The sequence below is a fragment of the Hylaeus anthracinus genome, unplaced genomic scaffold, assembly GCF_026225885.1.
Source record: "Hylaeus anthracinus isolate JK02 unplaced genomic scaffold, UHH_iyHylAnth1.0_haploid 0, whole genome shotgun sequence".
Classification (NCBI taxonomy): Eukaryota; Metazoa; Arthropoda; class Insecta; order Hymenoptera; family Colletidae; genus Hylaeus; species Hylaeus anthracinus.
The window spans coordinates 631,737-656,245 of NW_026533254.1; the positions used below are offsets into that span (position 1 = coordinate 631,737).

The window sequence follows — 24,509 nt, forward strand, 5'->3', positions numbered from 1 at the left end:
TGAAAATTAAATATCGTTTCATACTCGGTATGATCGATTTGATAATTGTATATTTCAGATTGTCTATAATAAGCGTTGTTAGTTTGTTTTTCAATATCATTGATTTGCTGCTTCTTGCCAGACGTGTCGTGTTAATATAATAAAGACGAGTCGTTCTTGTGTTAATAATATTTTCAAATAAATAACATTTCATTTATTACTGTAAAGTGTACAGTTTAATAAGTAACATAATCTAATATAACGTACCACAAAATTTGTATTAAAGAGATTATATTTACCGAGTGAAACAAACATAGTGTTTTTAAATTCAAAGTTACGTTATGGTTTGTATAAAAGAGACATAGCTCCGAGTAAAAATACTCGGTTGAGATCGTTACGAGCCAACGTAAGATCAGTCTTTACTAGCTCTGTACTTGCTCGAAAAAGTGAATCTCTGATTGGATCTCCGCTGAAGAAATTCTCACCCAAGTTTCGTCCCGTCCACGGTTCCGCGGGATAATTGGCCACTAATTAATGATTCCAAGGCAATCGAATTTCCTCCAACTTTCTCCCATCTCGTTCCAAGAATTCTGAGCGCGAGAGTGGTCGACACGCTCTGCCGTTTTCCCTTGAAAAATTAAATTGTGCCCGCTAAATGAAGTCTTGCCTGGATAATCCGTTACATACATATGTATTATATATACGATATTAGATTGTCTCAAAAGTTTCTTTCGTTTCATTACTAATAAGTAATACGTACACGATATTTTGTGCTTTATGTTACATTACTGAATTATACATTAGTGTTATAATTAGACTGAGGTTTCTTATGCATTAATAGGAAATTTGCGAGAAAGTACAAAATGCACACAGTATGCTGTAATGTAACAAAATATTGAAACTAGAGTTTGTATTATATTATTTCCAGAGTAAAATGTATTCCTATTTTGGTGAAATTTCTGTGGGTACGTTTACTAAGATTTTATTTTGCATAAAGATCCACAGTCTGATTATAATATTAACTTCTAAGAGATAAGGTTGCCCATTTATATAAAAACTCCTATAAAAAATAGCTGAATGCAAGTCGTGAAAAAAACTTTTCAGACAACCTAATATACATATGTATATTTAATATTATTTATACACATTATATAACTAATATAATAAACACATGTTAAACATAATCAAATGGTATGTACACTTGTACAAAGTGCAATAACAATTTTATTATAATAATTGTAGAACATATTCAACATACGTTATGTATATTTTATGTATGCTTTCTATATTATTGTCTATATTTATACAATATAATAATCTGTATTATGTAGTCCAATAAATACTACAGTAAAATGCTGTCATAATCAAGATGGGAATTTAAAAAAAAATCTATCCCAATTAACATAGTGATTCAATCTATTATCAAAGATAAAATACATAATCGTATAGAATATCAAAGTGCTGAGTAACAAACGATTACATTTTTGATCACCTGATCAGTTAATTGGAAGATTATTTAAAATTACCTTCGATTACAATTGTTAAAGACAGATTTCAACTGAAATAAACCTTCTATTCTATTTAAAATCAATTTTCATTCGGAATCGAATTCAATTGCCATGCAAAAGTGAAAATCAATTGTCATTTGAATTAAATTTTGCCCCAACACTACCACGTAGGAAGCAATGCCATGCAAACGAACGGTCCTTGCGCGAAATATAATTCGCAATGATTGCAAGTGTGGTTATTATTCTGGTCGAGTATCAAGCGCCGGATTATTGGAAATGGTACTGTACTATTCGCAAACGTTATGCTGTCTTAATAAAAATCTTCGATGATAACGAGCGATGTAAAACGTAACGAACGTCAAGCTAACGTTCTCATTATTGTGTTTGCCGTTCATGTAAGATAATACGAGGATAAATGTGATAGCATCTCGGGTATAGAATTATACTAGAAAATGCTTTATTCGCGCAAAAGGTCTCCGACGTGTTGAGGACGACTGCTCTGGAACGAATGCTCGCTAAGAAGTGATTTCCCGGCCTGTGAAAAGTATAATTTCAAAATTTCATTATTAATGTAAATATATTGCTATTTATTCACAAACAAAATTAAAATTAATCATGAATATTACTAATTTACAACGAGATTAACAAATTTAACAAAAAATTAACAAACCCCGATTTTGAGGAAACTTTGTAAACTTTTTGGTGGGACCTTCCTATGAATTACACCATCTTCAGTTCGTGCGACTATTTGTGTTTTAAGGGAGAAACTAACCCTTTTGTCCGAGTCGCCCCTTTTACTTTTGCTCGGAAACGGTTAGAGATATAAAAGAAATTTTTAAATAAACATTACACTGTTTTTAGAGGCCTATAAACCAATGCTAACAAGTTTTGAAAAACAAATTTTTTTTTAGATTACCCCCCTCCCCCCAAAACTTGAAAATTTTAATTTATTTCTGGATCAGTAAAAGCGTTTTTTTATTCTGAATCCTACGGTATGTATGAGTTTATGATCATCATACAGGGAAATGATGTAATATTGTAAAATTGTTGCTTTAGTAGTCCATGTTCCGAATTCTTTAGGAATTTTTTTCTTATAAATAATAGAAGTTGCTCCTATATGTTATTTAACAAAATATGCTTCGTTTTGGCCGAGGATGTGAAAAATAATTTTTATAGAAATCCATAAATCAATTAAATCAGAATTTTTAACTTTCAATTGTAGGCCTACACCGAAAGTACGGTCGCTTATTAAAAATTATTTAAAACCAAATTTTGCAATTATTTGCAAGAAGACTTATAGATTTCTTAAAATATAACAAATGATGTATCCAAATATGTTGAGAACTCAGGTTTTTTTTTTGTTTTGTCTATATGTTTATTTAAAGATTTAGATTCTCGTAATAGATAAAGTAAAAAAATTACGTCAAGTACATGAAAAAGTGGAGTACTCAAGGAGTTATCATTGGAAATAGAAGATCCCCATAAAAAAACTACAAGAAAGTAGAAAAAGATGTGAAATGGAAATGAGCTGCCAGATGATTTGCCTAGATTTCCGCGGCCTGGAAGTATATATATATATATATATTTCATATAATTTATTAATTATAAACACTTATTCGTTCAATTTATAAATAATTATATATACCTGCAATTTTTTTTCTTGCTGTAAGAAATTGTAATGTTAATGATGAAATGAGAAAATGACTCCATTTCTATAAGCTCTACATAAAAAGTCTAAATTCAAAACACTTTAGTGGTATGTATCTATTCTGTATGAATAAAGGAATCTCGCAATTCAGATTTTGACAACTTACCTTGTAATCAAGATCGATCAACACTTTACAACACTGGCTGCAATTTGTTATTAAACCCTACATAAAAAGTCTAAATCGAAAACATTTTATATATATATATATATAAAAGTTTTTATACTATTGCATTATTATGCAATAGTGATAAATTGAATAGAGATGACATCTCTTTCGACTATCGACGCTCGATGCCCGACGAGCCATGCCGAACCGAATGATTCCGAGAGTCGATTCATGACATGATATTACGATATCTCAGTTGTACGTCGACCGATTTTATTGATTTTGGTTTTATTCGAAAGCTTATATGCGGTTTACATCAGAAAAATGCCTTTAAATTTTGAAAATATTGCAGGCGTGTTGAGATATTCTTGAAAGAATTTTCAGGTTAGGTTGGAATGGACCATCCCTCCTGTAAAAGATACGGGTGGCGGATAATTTTGCATGTACTTGGCGCCGAGACGCTACCGCGTCTCTAGAAAAGTCACTTCAGTCATTGAACACTGACTGAAAAAATAAATCTATTTTCAATAAATATAAAAGTTAATGTATATACCTTCGTGGGTGCCTTCCATTATACACAATGTTTAATTACAAACCAAAAAATACTAAATTTTTTATAAAAATTTTTAGTTACAAACCAACAAATACTAAAACCCAATTAAAAATAATAAAAATTATTGGTATATTATTATTGTATATTGTGTTAGAAAATATTGCAGGCGTGTTGAGATATTCTTGAAAGTAGTTTCAGGTTAGATTGGAATCGCACTTTTGTGAGTAAAAGATACGCGGTAGGGCCACGTTATATACGGGGTGGCTTTATAATTTTGTATGTACTTGGCGTCGAGACGCTACTGCGTTTCTAGATTATGGATACAAATGATTGATACATGATTATTTATAACAATTTCCACGTTAACACACATTTTCTACGATAGAAATTTGTCTCACATTGTGATATGTACTAATATTGAATGTTGTCCACTTATTCTGCACTGTGCGACGCCTCGTCTCTCGTCACGCTAATATTTAGGCTAGCCGTGTCGAAATTCCTAACATTCACTTGTTTGAATTGAAATTACTAATAAAATATCTTGCAAAGAATTTCATTGACTTCTTTCTTCTTAAAGAAAATTAATATCGTACTATACATTGATTCTATTCTTTCCTCGGTTAGGGGTGCTACGATCGTAAGCCCTCACTTCGTTATTCTATTGTACGAGGTCAAGCCCCGTTTATCTTTAATCTCATGGGTTGTTAGAATTTTTTCTCCTTAATTTTCTTTTCTTAGAAGCTCGAAACAACATCTGGGGATTGAATCATAAACTCGGTTTACCATTTCACAGACATTCTAGTAATTAGTTCGACGTACACGGTAACTGTAAGACATTTGTACTAATTTGTCGATAAACTGATTGAAACTAACCACCATTGAGTTGGAACTTTGCTCGCATACAGGTAAATTGTGTCAAACTCGCGTACTTTGAACAATGGCACCAAGGCTATTATGCGTGAAACATGTATGGATAAACGGAGGGAAGACAATTTTTTCTGTGCATCAATGTCGCGCGTTACAATTTCGCTGCTTTGTCAATTCTAAAGACGTACAAATTATCCTAGTTCACGTCATAAATATTTTACCTGATTTGTGGAGCTGCGATTAAGCCTTTACACTTTGCATTATCTCGTTGGAAAATGTGCGAACAGGAATCGCGTTGCATAAAATTCTTGGAAACGTGTTTGTTTTGGTATTATTAGATTCGATTTGTAAGGAAAATACGCTTTTAAAAGTCAATATTTTATTACGGTAAAATTAAAGGAGTAAAGAATTAAAAAATGATTGATTAATGTCACTACGTAATCTTTCACTTTCCAAGGCGATTGGGAAAAAACGAAAAAACTCTCGTTCTTATAGCTTTCTCGAAGCGTTGACATTAAATCCAAATCCACTAAATCTTTTATGTTTGCAGTGGTGTCACTAACAAAATTTGTTAAACTTACGATCTCCCCTCATAGGAGACATCCGAGTGCAAAGGATTGATTTCAAATAGGTGTCCTTCTCACCATGGAAGTATCACATCTTTTATTTACTAAAAAATCATCGACGTTACGTTATTTTGTTGGCTAAAAGCAAAGAAAATAAATATTCTGTATCGTAGAATTATTATTAGTATTACTAATTAATATATTATTAATTATTCTATATTATACTTGGAATAAGTTTTTAAAGTGTGCTTGCATTTCAGCAAGAAAAACGACAAATTCCTTAAGCTCAGTTTGAAATCTGAAGCTAGATACGATTTAAGTTATCCTTTCTGGTGTTATTTAGTCAGCTTCTCAGGGTGAAACAAGTAAACTTATTTGCTAGTGGAGATTAGATAACCTTGTTCCATTACCATAGAGTTTAACTTGATCAGCATTTAATTCCTTTTGTACAAAGGTTGATTAGGTTTCGTTCGTGAATCAGCTTAATCAGCCTCTTTTCACGAGCCAAGCTAATCAGCTACCGAAACGGTCGTATCAATCCCTCTCTGCTTCTTCTTCGAAACGTGCTCAACAACTCTCGTCGAGAGTACTAAATGCATTAGGTTGGTACATCTGAAATGTCGTTTTTTCAGTGTTTCAATCATCCGGCCCAATAACATCTATTTTAGTCTACTCTGTCATCAATTATTGGATATGGGAGTCCGAAATAATTAATGCGCTTTATATATTAAAAGAAATAGACTTTATTTTTTACGAAGACAGGAAGATTCTTTTCATTAAGAGATCTCATGCTCGACTGACTAAACTTCGACACCAGAAGAAAATCAGGGTCCTCTCATATCTCCCGAGCGTATTTATAACACTGTCCAACACGATTTCTTTTCCGCGATATCCACTAGGTGATTCTTATAAGGTTCCTCGTCCTAAATACGAATCCAAAAGTGCAATTGCTCTATCACCCTTAGTTTTCGAGAAATACGAGATTTTGTAAAAACGAACGATTTTGAGATAAAACGTAGCACTACTTGAAAACTACGAACGCTAGAAAGTTCTCTTTAGTCTTAAAAGATAGAAGAGTGTTTTCTGAATATAATCACATATTCCTTTAGAATTATCTGCTTCTTTGAATGCCTGTAAATGAACACCGAAGTTCAAAAAGGTGATGCGTGAATTTTTCACGAAATACTTTTGTATTTTAATGAAAAGTTATTCACCTAGGTCGAATTTATACTAGGTTATCGGATTCTGCAAACATTTCTGAAGAGAAAATCACCCGCGGCAAATGTTGGAACGGTTTCTAATCCATACGGTTTGACAAAACGTCAACTCGGAACGCATGAACGGTGTTTTGCCGCTGCACAGCCATTGCTCGCTATGTTTCGGTCAGTCAGGGCCGTCGCTACGGCATTCGCCTAATCGGTGCCACGCGCTATCGGTTTTTGTATTACATTAACATGTTCTAGATAAGTAATTCTTCATTTTTAACATTTCATTTATACTGGAACTCAACAAAACGGAGATAATTTTCCACTGTTTAAATTTTAATCATTAATTTCCCGTTTTTGAGCAAACTTTATTTAAATCTAAATTGAATTATTTAACAATTAAATATTATTATTATTCAAGCACGTGGCGACGATTGTGCAGAACGCACGCATGACAACGGTCCTGATTCACCGATATAAAGCGAGCGAAGCCTGCGCGCCGGCAAACAGAATTCGTGCGTTCTAAATTAATATTTTCTGGATCTGTACGAACTAGAAAACGTTACAACATTTACCGCGGGTGGTTTTCTATTCAGAAATGTTTACAGAATCCGATAACGTAGTGTAAATTCGACCTAGGTGAATAACTTTTCATAAAAATACAAACGTATTTCGTGAAAAGTCCTCGCGTCGCCAACTTTTTGAACTTTAGTGTCCATTTACAGGCATTCAAAGGAGCAGATAATTCTAAAGGGATATGTCTTCATATTTAGAAAACACTCCTCTATCTTTTAAGACTAAATAGAACTTTATAGCGTTCGTAGTTTTTAAGTAGTATTACGTTTTCTCTCAAAATCGACCGTATTTACAAAATCGCGAATATCTCGAAAACTAAGGGTGATGGAGCAATTGCACTTTTGGATTCGTATTTAGGACGAGGAACCTTATAAGAATCACCTAGTGGATATCGCGGAATTTAAAAACACATTTTCGATAGGATCGAGGTCAGGTGATTGAGGCGGTGATTGTAAAACTTTTGGACAATTGTACAGTTTAAATTTGTTGGACAGTGTAATCCAACATCTATTAATTGTAATCATATTAACCCTTTGCACTCGAGAACTTTTTTTCTGGAGTCTACCAGCAACTCGAGATGCTTCTTTAGCATTCTATTGCCATGAATTCTAAACTATTAGGTATTGTAGATTTGCTGGGTGAAACCTAATGGTGACTGAGAGTCATCTCTCGAGTGCAAAGGGGATAATGAACTCCGTAAGTAGAATTTGCGAGAAATGGCCAGACATGAATGAGTTGTATTGTATCCCAGGCAATATTAACCCTTTGCACTCGAGGCCTTTTTTTCTGGAGTCTACCAGCAACACGAGATGCTTCTGTAGTATTCTATTGCCACGAATGCTAAGCTTAGATTGATTTTGAAGATGAAATCTCTAATTTAAGATTTGAAAAAAAAAAGAATATACATGTAGGATTAATTTAAGCGATTGAGACTTGGTTAGTTTAATCAGTTTATTATGTACTAAAACAATTAGGCTCTAACTACTAGTCTTATCACACACTCTCTACTCTTTACTCTTTACACTCTTTAAATGCTTTTAATCTCTTTAACTCATTAAACTCCTTGACTCTTAATAATAACACTTTCACTCGATCCTCTGTTTATATAGATCAGCCGATTAGATACATAATCACTCACACATAGATATTCCGCGGTACCGAACCTTGCATTCTTTCTCTCTCACTCTGTCGTTCTCACTCTCTCACACTCGCATTCTCGGTCATTGTCCCCTTAGTTGTGTTTAGGCGCCGGACATTTTCTCGATCACCTGTTTCGATTTCGACAACCCTTTTTCTATCGACATTGGTTGCTAGTTCGCGAAACGTTCTTATCGGAAGGGAGCAATGACCGTCGGTTTTGTCTTAACAGTCGGCCTTCCTACATACATGTCGAATTAAGTAACCTCAATTGAGGTCACCTTTACCTCCCCGACAATCATTTTATCGACACTTTGAGTTCCAACAAAATTAAACCTAAACAAACATTATTTCTGGTTGACTTACTGCGTCGAACCTAGTGCTGGTCGAGAGTGTTAGAGTGTTAGTTAGAGACTATTACTGGTTTTGGAACTTCTCTTTTTTGGATTTGGTAAATGCACCATAGTGTTGCAAACTGTTATTCAATTTGTAAAACAATTGTCGCGATGGTTTTCGACGGTTTGGATATTTTTGCTGGTACAGTCTTGCTAAAAACAATTTAAGGGCCTACAAATGTAGTGCTCTTCGAACCATTTATCTTTCTCCTTTGCATTTCTTCGTAAATGCAATAATAATGGAGTTACTATTTGAAACAATTGCGTGGACCACCCTGGATAGTAATATACAGGCCCGAGAACACTGTGCCCTGTGGCACCCCTGCTTCAATGTTACAGTAATTACGCGAAATAAATAATAACTGAATGTGTAGGTACAGTGAGTAACTTTAATATTCGGACACTATGAGATTTTTACATTATCACATCGTAACTTCGTTTCTAACAAAACAAGCAAAAAACATAATCAAGTATTATATTAACGTATATGTTTAGTAAACAATAGTATAAGTTTTATAACTTACTGTAGTTGTTAAATAACACGATTTTAACAAAGCGTTGTCTGATTTTCGCGTTACTTTAATATTCAGACACTTTTAGAAACTATGTTTTTTTGAGGCTAATTTTTATAATAATATGTGTTTTAATATTTTGTTGGGTAGCCATTCTGTTGTATCAGTTTTTTTAAATGTTGTGGCATATTGCTAATGATTTTTTAAAAATATTCCATAGTTATTTTGTCCCATTCTTCTTTTAACCGATGTTTCAACATTTCTTTTGAAGATATTGTTGTTGTTCTGATACGTCGCTCTAGTTCATTCCACACATTTTCGATAGGATCGAGGTCAGGTGATTGAGGTGGTGGTTGTAAAACTTTTGGATAATTGTACAGTAAATATTCTTGCACGATGCGTGCCTTATGTTTCGGGTTATTGTCCTGGTAAAACTTAAATGTGTTTAAAATTCCCATTTGTGTAGCGCTTTTGTGTAAGTTATTTTTTAATATGTTCAAATACATATTTTTGTCCATAATATTGTCAATAAAAACTAATTCGCCCAGCCGAAATGTGGATATACAGCACCAAACAAGCACACTACCTCCTCCATGCTTTACAGTTGGCCTTAGATTTTTAAATTTAAATTTTTTATTTTTCTTGCGCCACACCACCCTTTGTCCATCTGATCCGAAAATGTTAAATTTACTTTCGTCGGTAAAAATGACATCGTTCCACCATGTTTCTTCCTTGAAAACAAATTCTTTAGCAGCAAAATTTAATCTCTTCTTTCGATTCTGTTCATTCACATACGGTTTCTTCCTAACTACTCTTCCATTGTAACCACTATCTTTTAAGGCTCTGCGGATTGTTAGGGAATGTACCTTCTTCCCAGTCTCGTTTAAGAGCTCTGTTGCTAATTTTGTGCACCGAGTGAATGATCCTTCTTTATTTTTCTTATTAGTTTCCTCTTATCACGTGCAACTTGTTCAGTTGTACCTTTTGGGGTATAGAGTCTATACGATCCTCGTATTTGAACCGTTTGATGATATTTGCCACTGTACTCTTACTCATGTTGAGTATGGCAACAATTTGTCTACATGATTTCCGCTTTGCATTGTGAAAAATCACAAGTTGTGGTATATTATACGTGGTATTGCTTTTGCGTGCCATTAGGCACATGCACGTAACGGTTATCGAAGAATAATTGATGAAATAAGGCTTGTTAACTCTGCGTAAACAGTTAGAAAAGATGCTACACTACCAAGTGTCCAAATATTAAAGTATCGCGAAAATCAGCCAATGCTTTGTTTAAATCGTGTTATTTAACAATTATTGTAAGTTATGTAAGTAAAACTTATACTATTGCTTACTACACATACACCTTAATATAATACTTGATTATGTTTTTTATTTGTTTGATTAGAAACGAAGTTATGATGTAACAAAGTAAAAATCTCATAGTGTCCGAGTATTAAAGTTACTCGCTGTATGTGTATCGAAAGATATTGCAAAGTAGCTCGACATTCGACGCGTTCGAATCTGTCAACGCGTCATTACATACCTACGCCGAGAGTCTGTATGGCGTTATTTTCACAGAAGCATGTATTCACTGTGAACCCATTCAGGCGAAACATTCGAGTCAGCCATCTAAGGATAGAGATCCTCCTTCCCATTTTCTTGTTACCGTGAAATACGTTCCACCCTCTACGACCTACACGGCTCCGCCAGATCTACGTCTAGCATTTCTAACTTTCTTCCGTTCCCGCAACCACTTCGTTCTCGCAGAATGTTTCCCTTCCTCGCGCGGCTCCATGAAATCCCGCCCAATTCCAGGGCACAATTTTCTGCTTCGATATGTTCCGGTGACGAGGCACGTATGTTTCCTTCGATACACGTATGTGCGCGGGAACTGCAAAAGGTACGTGGGTGGATGTGGGCGGTGCACGCCGACGTACGGGTTTGTTCGTGTTGGGTTCGGGATACGCGAAGGTTGCGTGTCGATGAGCAACGTGCCATCGCGACAGATCGCGCGGATATAGAAGTACACGTGTGATAAATTCTCTCTGCAAGTTTTATTTACGATGTAATCCGCACGAGGTGCAAACCGAGTATAAGTGGTTCCATAGTTCACTTCGTTACGGAAGTTACGGATTCGATAACATCATTATTGTAAATGTCACGTAAAACTCACTTACGATGAATGTTTTTGAAAATTTACATACTTTGCATACTTTGGATATGTTTTACTTTGTTCTGTTTTCATACAGATTTGATAACATCGTAATTGTAAATTCCACGAGAAATTCACTAAGAATGCATGTTTTTGAACTTTGCATATTTTTTATTTTAGCCTGTTTTCATATTTATGAGGTTAAAATTGCCCCTTAAAGTTCATACGAAAAGGTACAAACTTTCTTATACAATAACCTCTACCAGCGTGGGACCAAAATGTGATGTTTACAGTTGGGCCGAACAATACACCACGGGCCAGGCTCGTGATAATCAGTTTTGGCCCGAATATCCGACCACGAGTCTCATGCGTGGTTGTAGCTTAAGAGGTTAAGATAAGATATTATAAGATAATGATTACTAAGATAATGAATATTATAATTAGACTGCGGATCTTTATGCAAAATAAAATGTTCGTGAACGTGCCTAAAAAAATTGAACCTAACTAGGAATTTATTTTATTCTGCAAATATTATAACATAAACTTTACTTTCAATCTTTTTTATATTTTTGCATATTGTTTGCATTTTGTAGGTTCTTGCACATTCAAATTTCCTACAAATGCATAAAGATCCGCAGTCTCGTTATAACATTGTGTTGAATCAAACTTGATATAAACTTAATTTAATGTTCTTGTCGACAGTCACCCTTATCAGGGGGTAAATTATTCCTAATCATTTGACTCTTTGAAGCATACATTTTTCTTTTCGTAAGAATTCCATGAAACTTGGTATACAAGACTTTTTAAAAGCCTTGATCCCAAGTCTGAATTCAAAATGTAGATATTCAACATATGTAGTGGATCCAATATGGCGAAACAAATGGGTACATAAATGGGTAAATATGCCGAATAGAGAAACCGTATGACCTTGACCTTGACATATGTTGTCAAGGGCACCCTCCTGAGTTTACTTATACTAATAACTTAACCGTCGTCACACTGCTTATTAAAAAGTTCGTGACAAAAAAAGGTGGTAACTATTTTGGTTATATATAGCACTTTTCTAGTTAAACTTTACCTTTTTTCTATACATATAACCTATACCACGATCTTTACTTGTACAGTAAAAAAATGGGGGTTCGGGGGCTCGCACCCGGTCGAGAGTACCAAACGAGTACTACAGGCTAAAGACGAACGGACGCGTTCACTGAGTTTTATATTTTAATTTGGAATAAAGACCATATTATAGTATAAGAAAATTAGTTTCTTAGATATTAGCCATTGTAAAAACGACGAAGCGCAAAATCTTAATTGTTGAAAATAAATGGCAAACAAATACCGTGACTAGATTCCTCTGAACCTTTTTTACAGATGTTTCCTACATAGATATATATCAGCTATAGAAAAAAGAATTTTACCGATTTTTTAACAGCAGTTCCTTTAAATTGTCCCCTCCGGATATTCTCTGATTCGTGAGTCATATAATTTAATGATATATTCATAAAGTCATACATTAATTTACTATACAATAACGCAAATAAAAAGTTATACGATTGCCACGCAAATGAGTTCAATAAGTAATTAATGTATGAGATACTTACGAGTGTGAGTGCACACCTGCGTATTGCGCTGCAATTTTTTTACTGTACGAGTAAAGATTGTGGTATAGGTTATATATATATAGAAAAAAGGTAAAGTATAACTGCAAAGTCCCGTCTGTAACCAAAATAGTTACCAACTTTTTTTATTAACAACTCTTTAATAAGCAGTGAGCGACGATTAAGTTATTAGTAAAAGTTACTCAGAAGGGTGCCCTTGAAGACACATGTCAAGGTCATAGTGGTGGACTCCTATTCGACATTTTTACCCATGTGGCAATCCTGCGAAGTAACGCTAAAAGTACAATAAACGGAATTAGAAATGTATATAAGCCAAACGCGTTGACAAGTTGTTGACACTGTTCTTCTGTGCAGCTTGAGTGTTATTTTTCTTTTATAATCGTGTGCCTCAAAGAGCTAACGAGATCGTCGACGAGCGCGATCGATTAACCAAAATACAACTCGGTTTTGTTTAAAACTCTAGTCGTCGGAAAAACGGATCAATAATATGGTTATATTTTTTGTGTTGGTTGTTTCAAGTCATGGTACGATTACAAGCTGCGATGGGAGCCAAAGGAGTACGGAGGGGTCCATATGTTACACGTGCCCTCTGACCACATATGGCGGCCCGACATAGTCCTCTACAACAAGTGAGTTTGCCTGCTGCTTCTTGTTCTATATTCTAATTACATCTTCTATAGTTTCACATTACATACTCTATACATACAGTAGTGGCGTAGCATGCTGCCGACAGACAGAAGCCGTTTGGACATCCATTTCTTCCAAAATATTTTCGGGTTGTTTACAATTTAGCGAATAATTTAGCATATTCTCCTGGTCAAATGAAACGTAAACGTAAAGATCGAATTACTATTCGGTATTCCGACACGTGTTTTTCCAAGTGCGTTCTAATTGGAATATCGCGTTAATCGAATAGGCGAGTACGTTTACAATTTACAATTGTTCGATGCAGAATTACGTTTCAATATTTATCGAACCCTCGGCTCTCTTTCACACTTTACCGCTAATAAGCGTACTATATGTACAGTGCGAAAACAACTTTCGTATTCTCATCTCTCGAGGAGGACGTATAGAAGGTATACGACGTACACGACGACGCGTATGCGCGTATCAACACGATCATGCGCGTAAACGTTCTTCCTCCTCGGCCGTTTCTAATATATGCCGACATACTCGTGCACGTTATGTCGTAACAAACAAACGAAAGAAGAAACGAGTGTCCACTCGACTTAACAAGAGAGGTACCATCGTCGTGCATATTGCATTTCAAAGTAGAACAGTCTATTTGATGTCAGAGTGCATCTCATATCGCGACGACGCTACGTTCCAAAAGTTACGGAAAAATGTGGGCTGGTGTCGAGTCGGCGATTTTAAATCCAACCACGAGCTTTTCGGTGTAAACTCCGGATAAAGTTTATCGGCCTTCCTCATCTCTTTCGCAATTATCGCTACGTTTGCGCGGCGGTAATAACCACAACTAGGGCTGTTTACGTGTTCGTTTACTTAGACACGAGCACAGCGACGGGAATCATTACCAAGAAAATTGCAGAAACATATAATACGGTCGCTCCGAGTTTACAAGATATCCGTATTATCCGCGTTTATCGTCAACGCACGGGTAACCGTACCTACCTCGTGCTATTATCTTATTTCACTGGAAGATGGATCAGGATCTTGTATTTAAATTCATTCTTTGAGTACCTTGTACCAGTTATTTGTATATCTGATTAATAAACACGACATTACTTATTAAATTGTAAAGAGCTTCGATAATATTGGGTTGGTGCATATGAAATGTTGTTTTTCCAGTGTTTCAATTACTCGGGTGAATAAGATCCATTTTAGTCTACTCTGTTATCGATTGATTGCAATCATATTATACAGGAAGGAGTACAGGGTGTCCCAGAATTAACGTAAGAATTGGATATGGGAGGTAGCTAAGTCGATTCTAAACTACAATTTCCTTGCATATGAAAAGTTGGGAAAAGTATAGAAGCAATCAGTATTTGTACGATTCTTATGACTAGACTGCGGATCTTTATGTATTTATAGGAAATTTGAATATGCAAGAAACTAAATACAAATTGCAAACAATATGGAAGAACATAAAAAGATTGAAAGTAAAGTTCATGTTATAATATTTGCAAAATAAAATAAATTCCTATTTAGGTTATAGGTTAGGTTCCTAGTTAGGTTTAGGTTGCATAAAGATCCGCAGTCTACTTACGACGAACCATTTACAGTACAGTTTGTAACGTAAACACATTAATTTATTGCTCCGTACGAATAAGTAAATATCAAAGTTCCAGTAAAATACTTTAAAAAATGGCTCGAACAGAGGAATTGAAGAAGATCCCACTTCGAATAACTAATAATTTAGTTAATTTAACGCTTAGAAGAGTTGCAATAATTATAAAATCAAAAAGAAATCTCACGAAGGAAGTATTAGATGGACTGGGAAGTAATGTCGTTTTTGCAATTTGAAATACTTGTTTAAAGTACTCATCAGCTCGTTGTTTTTTAACGATCTGGCATTGAAAATTTGAAGACTAGATGGCAAAAGGCTGTTGATAACGACGGCGAAAAATATAAATTTATTTAAAATTTGTTTGAATTTAATGTAGAAGAAACGACACTACTTCTCGATCTATCTAATATTATATACTTATAAATTAATGTAAATTTCTTTTTTTTTTAACGAACTTTTAAAAATTAAACTGTTGTGCGAATACTTATTGCTTCAATATTTCTATCGATTAATTGTTTTTTTTTGTTAATTTCGTAACTCACATAAATAGCTATCTAGTCTAGAGATTTCCGAGAATATGTAGAATGTCTTTGTTTATAAAAAATTAATTAAAGTAATTAAATTAAATTAATGTAATTAATTAAATTAAAAGTTAATAAATTACAATTTCATATAGTTTTTTTGGAAATTGATCGGTGTACGAATACTTTCTACACCCCCTGTAATTGAAATATCAATTCCGGAAGGTGACAAATAGAAGGTGAGAAATTTTTCTTTCCGTAAACTTTTGCACGTCGCTGTACACGCGAGCAAGTGCAGAGACCGCGTCTGGATTATAGGTCCGATATTGAAATGCTCGTGTGGATCATTATTTGCCCATTACCTCAATATTTATGTAGGTCGAGAACGGCCCTATTATGCGGTTATCACTGGGAATCTGCACCGCTGGGTGGCGATATAATACGGATATCATAGATACGCGCTCACCTTTGAGTTCGGAATTCGTCCTCTCCGCGAACGGATGTCTCCGACGAACACCGAAAGAACAATAGAGGAACGTACGAATCGAATTCATCGGGACATAAAGCAGCCCTAGTTCCGAGTTTGCGAGACTCGTACCGTTTTCGATCTCGTTCACGCATGTTTGCGTAACTTTTGCTCCGTACGCCGACAAACGAGCGAGAGCCAACCAAGTCGCTCGGCTCGTTTCCCGTTTGTCATTTGCCGTTTGTCGTTTGCCGTTTGCCGTTTGCCGTTTGCCGTTGGTTTTTGGCTCGTGCTCGACACTCACTTTGGCGAGCTCTCGATCTAGTTAACCGGATAGATTATTATTCAAATCGCATGAAACATGGGCGCTGCGGCGAATGTTCCTGTGAATGATTGTTGAGAAACGAGCGGAGCACACGAGAGAAATACGTTTCCGCTCGTTCGACGCCGCGGTCGCATTCGGGGATGCCGTCGATCGCCTACGACCAGACCGTGAAATTTAACATTTCTTCGAGACTTCTGCGACCGCGCTATGCGATCATGCCGATCACGTATCTATCTACGAGTTTCTATTTGATGCGATTGATTCGTTTAGTGCAAAATTGCCGCTGCTGTTGGCATTTAAAATGTGCGCGGCAGGATTATTTCTATAGGGTGAGAACTACGTAGGCTCTTATTTCGATCTAATCCAGTAGGTGATACGTACAAGATATACTACCGTTATCGAATAACAGAACGAGGTTATTTTAATTATTAAAAACTGTAATAGGAGATGCATTTAATTCAAGAAGGCCTCTTCTCTGCCGAGCATCGATTTAAGCAGTTTTAAATGGGAAATCTTTATTTTGCTTGAATTCGAGTAGAGTACACTACTTAACGCTAAATTTATCATGTAAGGGCATAGCATGTACGGGATGTCCAACACTAAATCGATACGGATGAAGCTTCTCTGATTTTAAAATTTGTTTCACACTACCGAGGCTTACATTGCATTCTCTCGATATTTCTCGTGTAGATGCTTTGGGTTTCCACTGTAAATAAGCGAGTATGTTCACTCTGTTGTTTTCATTTCCTGTTACTGGTTTTGGAACTTCTCTTTTGGGTTTGGTAAATGCACCATAGTGTTGCAAACTGTTATTCAATTTGTAAAACAATTGTCGCGATGGTTGTCGACGGTTTGGATATTTTTCCTGGTATCTAATCGAGTAGGTGATACGTACAAGCTGTACTACCGCTATCGAATAACAGAACGAGATTATTTATATTATTAAAAACTGTAATAGGAGATGCATTTAATTCAAGAAGGCCTCTTCTCTGCCGAGGATCGATTTAAGTAGTTTTAAATGGGAAATCTCTATTTTGCTTGAACTCGTGTAGAGTACACTAACGCTAAATTTATCACGACTGGTCAAATGTCCGTTTTCAACCTTTGGTATACAGTTCTTTCTCCAGCATGCTCCCATCATTATATGAATTATAAAACACTATACAAATATTAATCTGAAAGCGATTCTAATAGATAAAATAAATACTGTAAGTACTACTGCAATAAAAAAATATTATTAACACTTTAATGGCCGTACGTCTACGTAGTCAAACGTCGCCAGGGGCCGGCAATATTTTTTAAAAATTAATTTAAAAAATCTTTATGTAAATTCACGAAATAATTCAACATGTGCAAAAATAAAAGACATAAAATAAAACAGAACAACGACAATAACAACATATTTAATATTCTTCCTTTCTGTTATATTTATTGAAGCAATCACCTACATGTAACGGTACTTGGCAAGTCTTACACATAATATATTTAGGCTTTCTTTTTAATTACTGATACGCCACCACTATAGTGTACGCGGACGGCATAGTGTTAATTTAAAAAATCTACAATTAAAACCAGGCAACAAAACAATAATTACCTAAAATCAAAGACGTACCGATGAAATACGAAGCCAATAGTAATATCCACACTTGTTTACATTCATCAATCATGTTGCGTGAGCGGTCATCAAAGTGTTAAATTTAATTATATATCCAAATGCTATCGGTTGGCAAAATGTTAAGAGCAAACTATGCCAAGTGAAAATTGTCTGAATATCAGATAAGTATGTTAAACTTCTCGACTAATTTTATATATTCTCAGTTTCTACTGAAAATATTTCATATCTATACAAAATTTGTACGTTATATAACACTCGTATGTAAGAATTAAGTTTCTGCTTCTTCGTATCATTTTTCTCCAACGCCACGAGTTTCATTTCTTCTCTTCTCCCGCGATCGAGGAACACACCGTTTCCAGCTTTCTCCACTTAAACCCCTCTGGCAACAGATTTCCCGTCCCTCGGCTAACTTGATTTCTCGCGGTTCCATTAGTCTTCCTCTTATTTCTCTCCTTGCTTTCGACGTTTTCGTTCCTTATTTCTGACTCCCCGTCTGTTTGTTTCCGTCTTACTCACTTTTCGCGATTCGTTCCTTACGTTCACCCGGATTTCCTCATTTTACTTTTTTCACTTTTCACGATCACCGTGTACAAGGACACAGTTTCGACGCTTGGTGGACAGTATTAATCGAAATCTTCGGAAGCTTAGAAATTTCATTGTTTCAGTGTTCATTTTTCATTTCGAAGGCGGAAAATTTCTAGACGCTGTCCAGGCGCAGCGTGTTTTCCATGACCCATTTATATATGTGAAAAATGATAGTCTTAACTAAATCTTGTAACTACAGTGAGGAACATAATTATAGCACTACCCATATTCTCAAACGTTTCGGAACTTGAGTTGGTATGAAATAGAATCGTATGCATTGGACATGTCAAGACCAAGACAAGACCAACAAGATTCAATTTTTTTCATCTGAAAATATTACGTAGAAACTATAAACAGATGTTTCAAATTACTTGAAGTCCTAAAAAAAATGCTTTAGAATTTAAATTAAATTAAGATGCACGTTTTATCATACTATAATGATACCCATACCGATCATATTGTAGTGCTATGCCTTCTGTCTGTCTGTTCTATAAAAAAAATATTACCAATCCATTTAAAAAGTTTAAAGCCATCTTCGTTTCTTTCAAAATAATGTGAATATAAAAAAAAAGGAATTTGTCAGTTTGTTGTATATAAAAAACAATACTCCTTTTCCCTCTTTCATTTTTTTCTAATATTAACGATTTACAAAAAAGATGCTGAGTGGTAATAGCCTGAACACTCTGTATATACATCAACATATTTATACAAACATACATTAGAAAACATCAAACCTACCGTTTAATTTAAACAAATTATCTCAATAAACATAGAAGGTACGAATATTTATGAGACGGACTGTATGTGGCGTCTATTTTGAAAGTGGCAGAAGTCGTTACGTTTTTAAATCAAGATATCTAATGGTTAAATAGACATCATTAAATTGTGATTGTGACTTATGCCACTTTCAGAACAAACGTCTCATATGTATGTATATTTCAAAAAGCAGAATGTAAATATTCATAATAAACATCACAAATACTAAATTTAAATATAATTTGATTAAAGTTTTAAAGATTCCAAATCTATTTAGCTACTAAATCACACAATTTTGTTCACAGATTTCATTTTATAGATAAAGTTACATTCTTGTTATGTTTCGTATCATATCAGCTCTATTTTAACACTCTTAATATTAACACGTTGATTGTCACATGAATATACAGTGACGAGCAAAAGTGTAAACACACTCCGCTGATTTTACGTAAAAGGCGAATACACGACTAATTTTTCAAGTGATCGGTAAGGATTAGGTAACAGTAACTACAACGTGCATCTAATTAAAGAATTTAATGGTTTATTTTCATTTAAATTAATAATGTACAGAATATTTTATAATAATTGTGTTTTGAAACAATGTTTACAGTTTCGCACGTTTCGTCGGAAACGTTTATGATAGCATGTAAATATCAGGGAAATGAAACTGTCAATAAACACTGATTGTCCACTGTTTCGCAGTCAACTGTTCCACGCCATTGTTAGATTACTTTTCAGTTTGCGCGCTGTTTCATACGCTTAATCCAAGATGAAGCGACTTAGTGAAGATAAAAAGAACTCTATTATTTGTTTGTGTGATAAAGGTTTGTCGTTGCGGCAAATTGCAGAGAAATGTGGTGTCAGTCATACGATAGTTGCGAGAATAAGAAAAAGGTATGTTAGTGCAGCAATTTCTTCCTAAAACGGTAGACCGCGACTTTTTTCGGATAGAGCAGCACGTGAAATCGCGCACCGTATTCGGTCGGATAGTTACAAAACACCAAAAGTTGCTGCTTAGGAAATCGAAATAAGTGCTAGCGAATGAACTATTCGTCGTTCTTTAAAAAGAATTGGTTTGCGAGCGAAGGAAAAAAAAGTAAACCAGCTCTTTCAAACAAGAATATTAAACTACGGAAACAATTTGTTGACACGTATAAAGAATGAACAACCGAAGATTGGAAAAGAGTTATATGGAGTGACGAAACAAAAATTAATAGATTCGAATCCGACGGAATGTCCTGGTATTGGACCAGGTGGTATAAAACAAACTATGAAGTTTGAGATGGTTCAATTATGTGTTGGGGTTGCTTGGTTGTTGGTCCCTTAGTTCGAATCGAAGATGTAATACGCAGAGAACATTATTTGAACTTTCTACAAAGTAATTTTCCTTCTGTAGTTAATTCTATTGGATATGAGGAACGTGAAGTAGTATTTCAACAAGATGGGGATCCTAAACACACTGCAAAAATAGTTAAAACCTGGCTAGAAAATCAATATTTTTCTGTAATGAAGTGACCAGCACAAAGTCCGGATATGAATCCGATCGAAAATTTGTGGTCCATTTTGAAAAGAAGGCTGGCAAAATATAATAATCCACCTTCAGGTGTTCATGAATTGTGGGAAATAAGATAACAGGAATGGTACAATATTGAACCACAAATAATCACAAATTTCATTGACAGTATGCCTCGCAGATTAGAAGCATTAAGAAAAAGTAAAGGAAAGTAGACGAAATATTAGGTTGAAACCTTAATTCGTCGAGTGTAATTAAAGTGCAAAAATGTAAACATGGTTTGAGATCTCTACTTTTATAAAATGTTCTGCACAATATGAATATTAATGAAAATAAAACATTACATTTCGTTAATCAGATGCAGTTTGTAGTTACTGTTACCTAATCCTTACCAATCACTTGAAAAATTAGTCGTATTATCGCTTTTTACATAAAATCAGCGGAGTGTGTTTACACTTTTGTTCGTCACCGTATCTTCATGCTGATTAAGAACCCAATCAAACTATCGGCCAATAGAAAGTCTGCAGTCTGCGGAGGCTCTTACTCCAATAGTGTAAAAATCCGATGTTCTATTACCAACAAGAATAAATTCGAAAAGATCGTGGTGATCGCAAAACTTTGAAGAGATTTAAGATGCAATCTTGACTAAATTTCCGAGCTTGCAACGCTATTGCTAAAATGTGATTCCATTCCTCTTCTTTTTCTCTTTCTTCTCACCTTCATCGCAGACACTTTAGCTCGTCACTGTATGTGAACGTTTCTGTCAGAATAAAATTTTGTTTTGAGACAATTGAAAACTGAATAATCTAACATTTTCTCGCAGTCCTTATTTTTATAACGTTATCAAAGTTCATGATTTCTAACCAAATTTATTTTCTTTAAGATCTTACCTTCAAAATTATGTTATTTAATTCTATAGTGTAAGGATAATGTTAGGCAGAGTGAGATGGGTAAAGTCTAATAAACGAATGGAACAGATTAATGTGGATAATAATAATGAATTTAATATATAAAACACAAAAATGGCACACATATGTATAAAGTTCCGCACGGAGCGACGCTATAGAGGACTTATGGTACTAAAGCAAACCAACACTAATGCATTGTCATGCAATCAATATCCAACAGATATTTATTTAGAGGTTCGGCGAAAACTGCCAAAATTCCAACACAACGCACAATATATCAGACAAAATCAAATCGCAATACAAATTGAATGACTAATCAATAAATTACTAACACAAATTGATAAACATAACTGACAACTATAAAACATACAAACATACCCAGTGGCTTAAATATAAACATTCATCCAACATTCACATTACAATACATTACAATAGTAAAAAGCCCTGTCATCCACATCTGGGTGACTTAGCGATGAACGTGTTAAATCCTTTATTGTGTATGGATTACTTAATTCTAAAGTGTGTAAGAAAGTGTAAAGGATGATTCAGAGTCCGAATAACAGAGGGTTTGGTTAATGGAAAAATTGGGCAATGGAAGTTTGAATAATCGAGGTTCTATTGTACTTAGACGATACAGTCAGTCTGTCCCAACTGGTTACCCTTTTAAAGTCGATGTTCCGTTAAATGAGTGACTTGAAAATCATTCGTAAAAGCCATTTGTATGCACGCAAGAGATGCTGTGCGCCGTCCCGCAGAACAGAACGCCTATCGGAGCTCCACCAAATGCGTCCTAAGCCCCCTTGTCGCGTATTAACGTAATTTAATGCGTTGCCATAACGCGAGCCGTGCACCCAAATGCGCCGATACACTAGGTTGGCAAATATTAGTTACACGTGATAGACACTATATAGGTTCGTCTATCCTAAGCTACATCTACCCCTCGATTTACATAATTTCTTTTTACACGATTATCCAAATAATGGATTTCCAAAAATAATCACTAAAAGTTACAACTTATCTTTCGTTTGTTAATACTTACATGAAACCCATACGAGGTGGAGAAAGGGGGAATTCTCATTTTTACATGAGAAGCATTTGTATGAATTATGACAATAAGTATTCTGCAGCAGAAAACTGCAAATATCGTCTCCCTATTGCTAATGAATAGACCGCGGATCTTTATACAAAATAAAATCTTGGCAAAAGTACCTACAAAAATTGAACTTTATTTAAGCTTATTAAAGCTTAATTGAACGAATTTATTTTCCTCTGCAAATATTATAATGTGAACTTTACTCTCAATATTTGTTATATTCTTGCATACTGTGTGCATTTTGTAGTTTCTTGCACATTCAAATTCCATATAAATGCATAAAAATCCACAGTCTACTAATAAGTCACTTATGTATTTCTAGATGTGCTATATCTACATATTTCTTCATTTTTCATAATGACGGTGAATTATTTGAAAGTTCAAATATGAAAGTATGTTCCTTATTTGAGACTTCTTTTTTTTTTTTTTAAGAAGTCATCTAAGGACATTTGCCTGTCTCTGTTTCTTTCAGCAAGGAATCGTCGATAGCAAGACCGCATCGGTGATATTTCGTCTTGCCCTTGAATTTCTATTACACTCCCAATCATTTTGTATAAATTGATCCACAATGTCTCTTACAGTTTCCAAACTTCTTTTTACAAAGTCTCTTGCAAGTTCCTTTCGCTCCTCCTCTTCAGATATCCTAACTTCATCATCCTCTTGTGCACTTGTTCTAATTTACCCATAATTTCTGTTATAGTTGCTTGTTATATAGTAAACTTTTTTTTCCAAGAATTTGTTGATAGTTCCTTTTGGTCCTCATCTTCATCTCGTAATTTCTGTTCCAATTGCTTGTTATATAATAAACTTCTTTTGAAAGTCTGTTGAAAGTTCCTGTTGCTCCGAATCTTCAGAATCACTAATTTCGTCATCTTCGTGAATTTGTTCTATCTACTTGTTGTTCGTACTGTAATGACATGAAACGCGCAGTGAGACGCGAGTATCCGAGGAAGAAAGTCGTGCGCGATTTTGGGGAATACCAATACTACCGAGTGATACAGAAACAGCGTTACTCGGAGTACCGTTAATCGGGGTCTTACTGTATGTATGTCGATCTATTGTTAGCTCGAGAGAGACAACCATAGAAGGACAGCGTTATTACGTTGAGAAATCAACAGGGATGGAAGAGCAGTTCCTCGTGACGATTTGGAGAATCCGTTGCCCCGGATTAACGGTATGTGCCGAAGCCAGGATCACCTACGAAACGTGAGATAACACCTTCGCACATCCCCCAGACTACACACGGAAATGCGCATGACCTCGATTCATTGCTCAAAGGTTGTTCTGGAATTCTTATCAAGGCTAACCGACCTGAATATTTCTCGATACAAAAATTGCTTGTATTGAAGACTCTCTAATAAGCGCCACGAAATAATGTTACCCAATTTTTATTGGTCACCTCCATTTTCCAGGTAACAAGGAAAATAACAAAATCAGTCGCATGACGTAACTTTATAAACTTGGTAATTAATATTGTAAAAACTAAGGCCCAATGGCACAAAAGCTTCGAGGGTTACGATGTTTGTTACCCATAGAATAAACGTCTAAATTGTTGCGCACATCCAAGACACCATAGGTGTAATGCTCTCTTGT

The 24,509-nt window shown here is 35.0% G+C and overlaps 1 protein-coding gene across 5 annotated transcripts in view; it reads left to right on the plus strand.

The window, feature by feature from the left end:
- The window catches only part of LOC128891076 (acetylcholine receptor subunit alpha-like), a 271,049-nt gene that overhangs the window by 58,649 nt on the left and 187,891 nt on the right, over positions 1–24,509 (plus strand). For all 5 annotated transcript variants that reach the window (XM_054150303.1, XM_054150644.1, XM_054150382.1 and 2 more), the window contains exon 4: positions 13,406–13,515. In XM_054150303.1, coding sequence (XP_054006278.1) covers positions 13,406–13,515 — 110 coding nt within the window. The remainder of the gene's footprint in view (positions 1–13,405; positions 13,516–24,509) is intronic.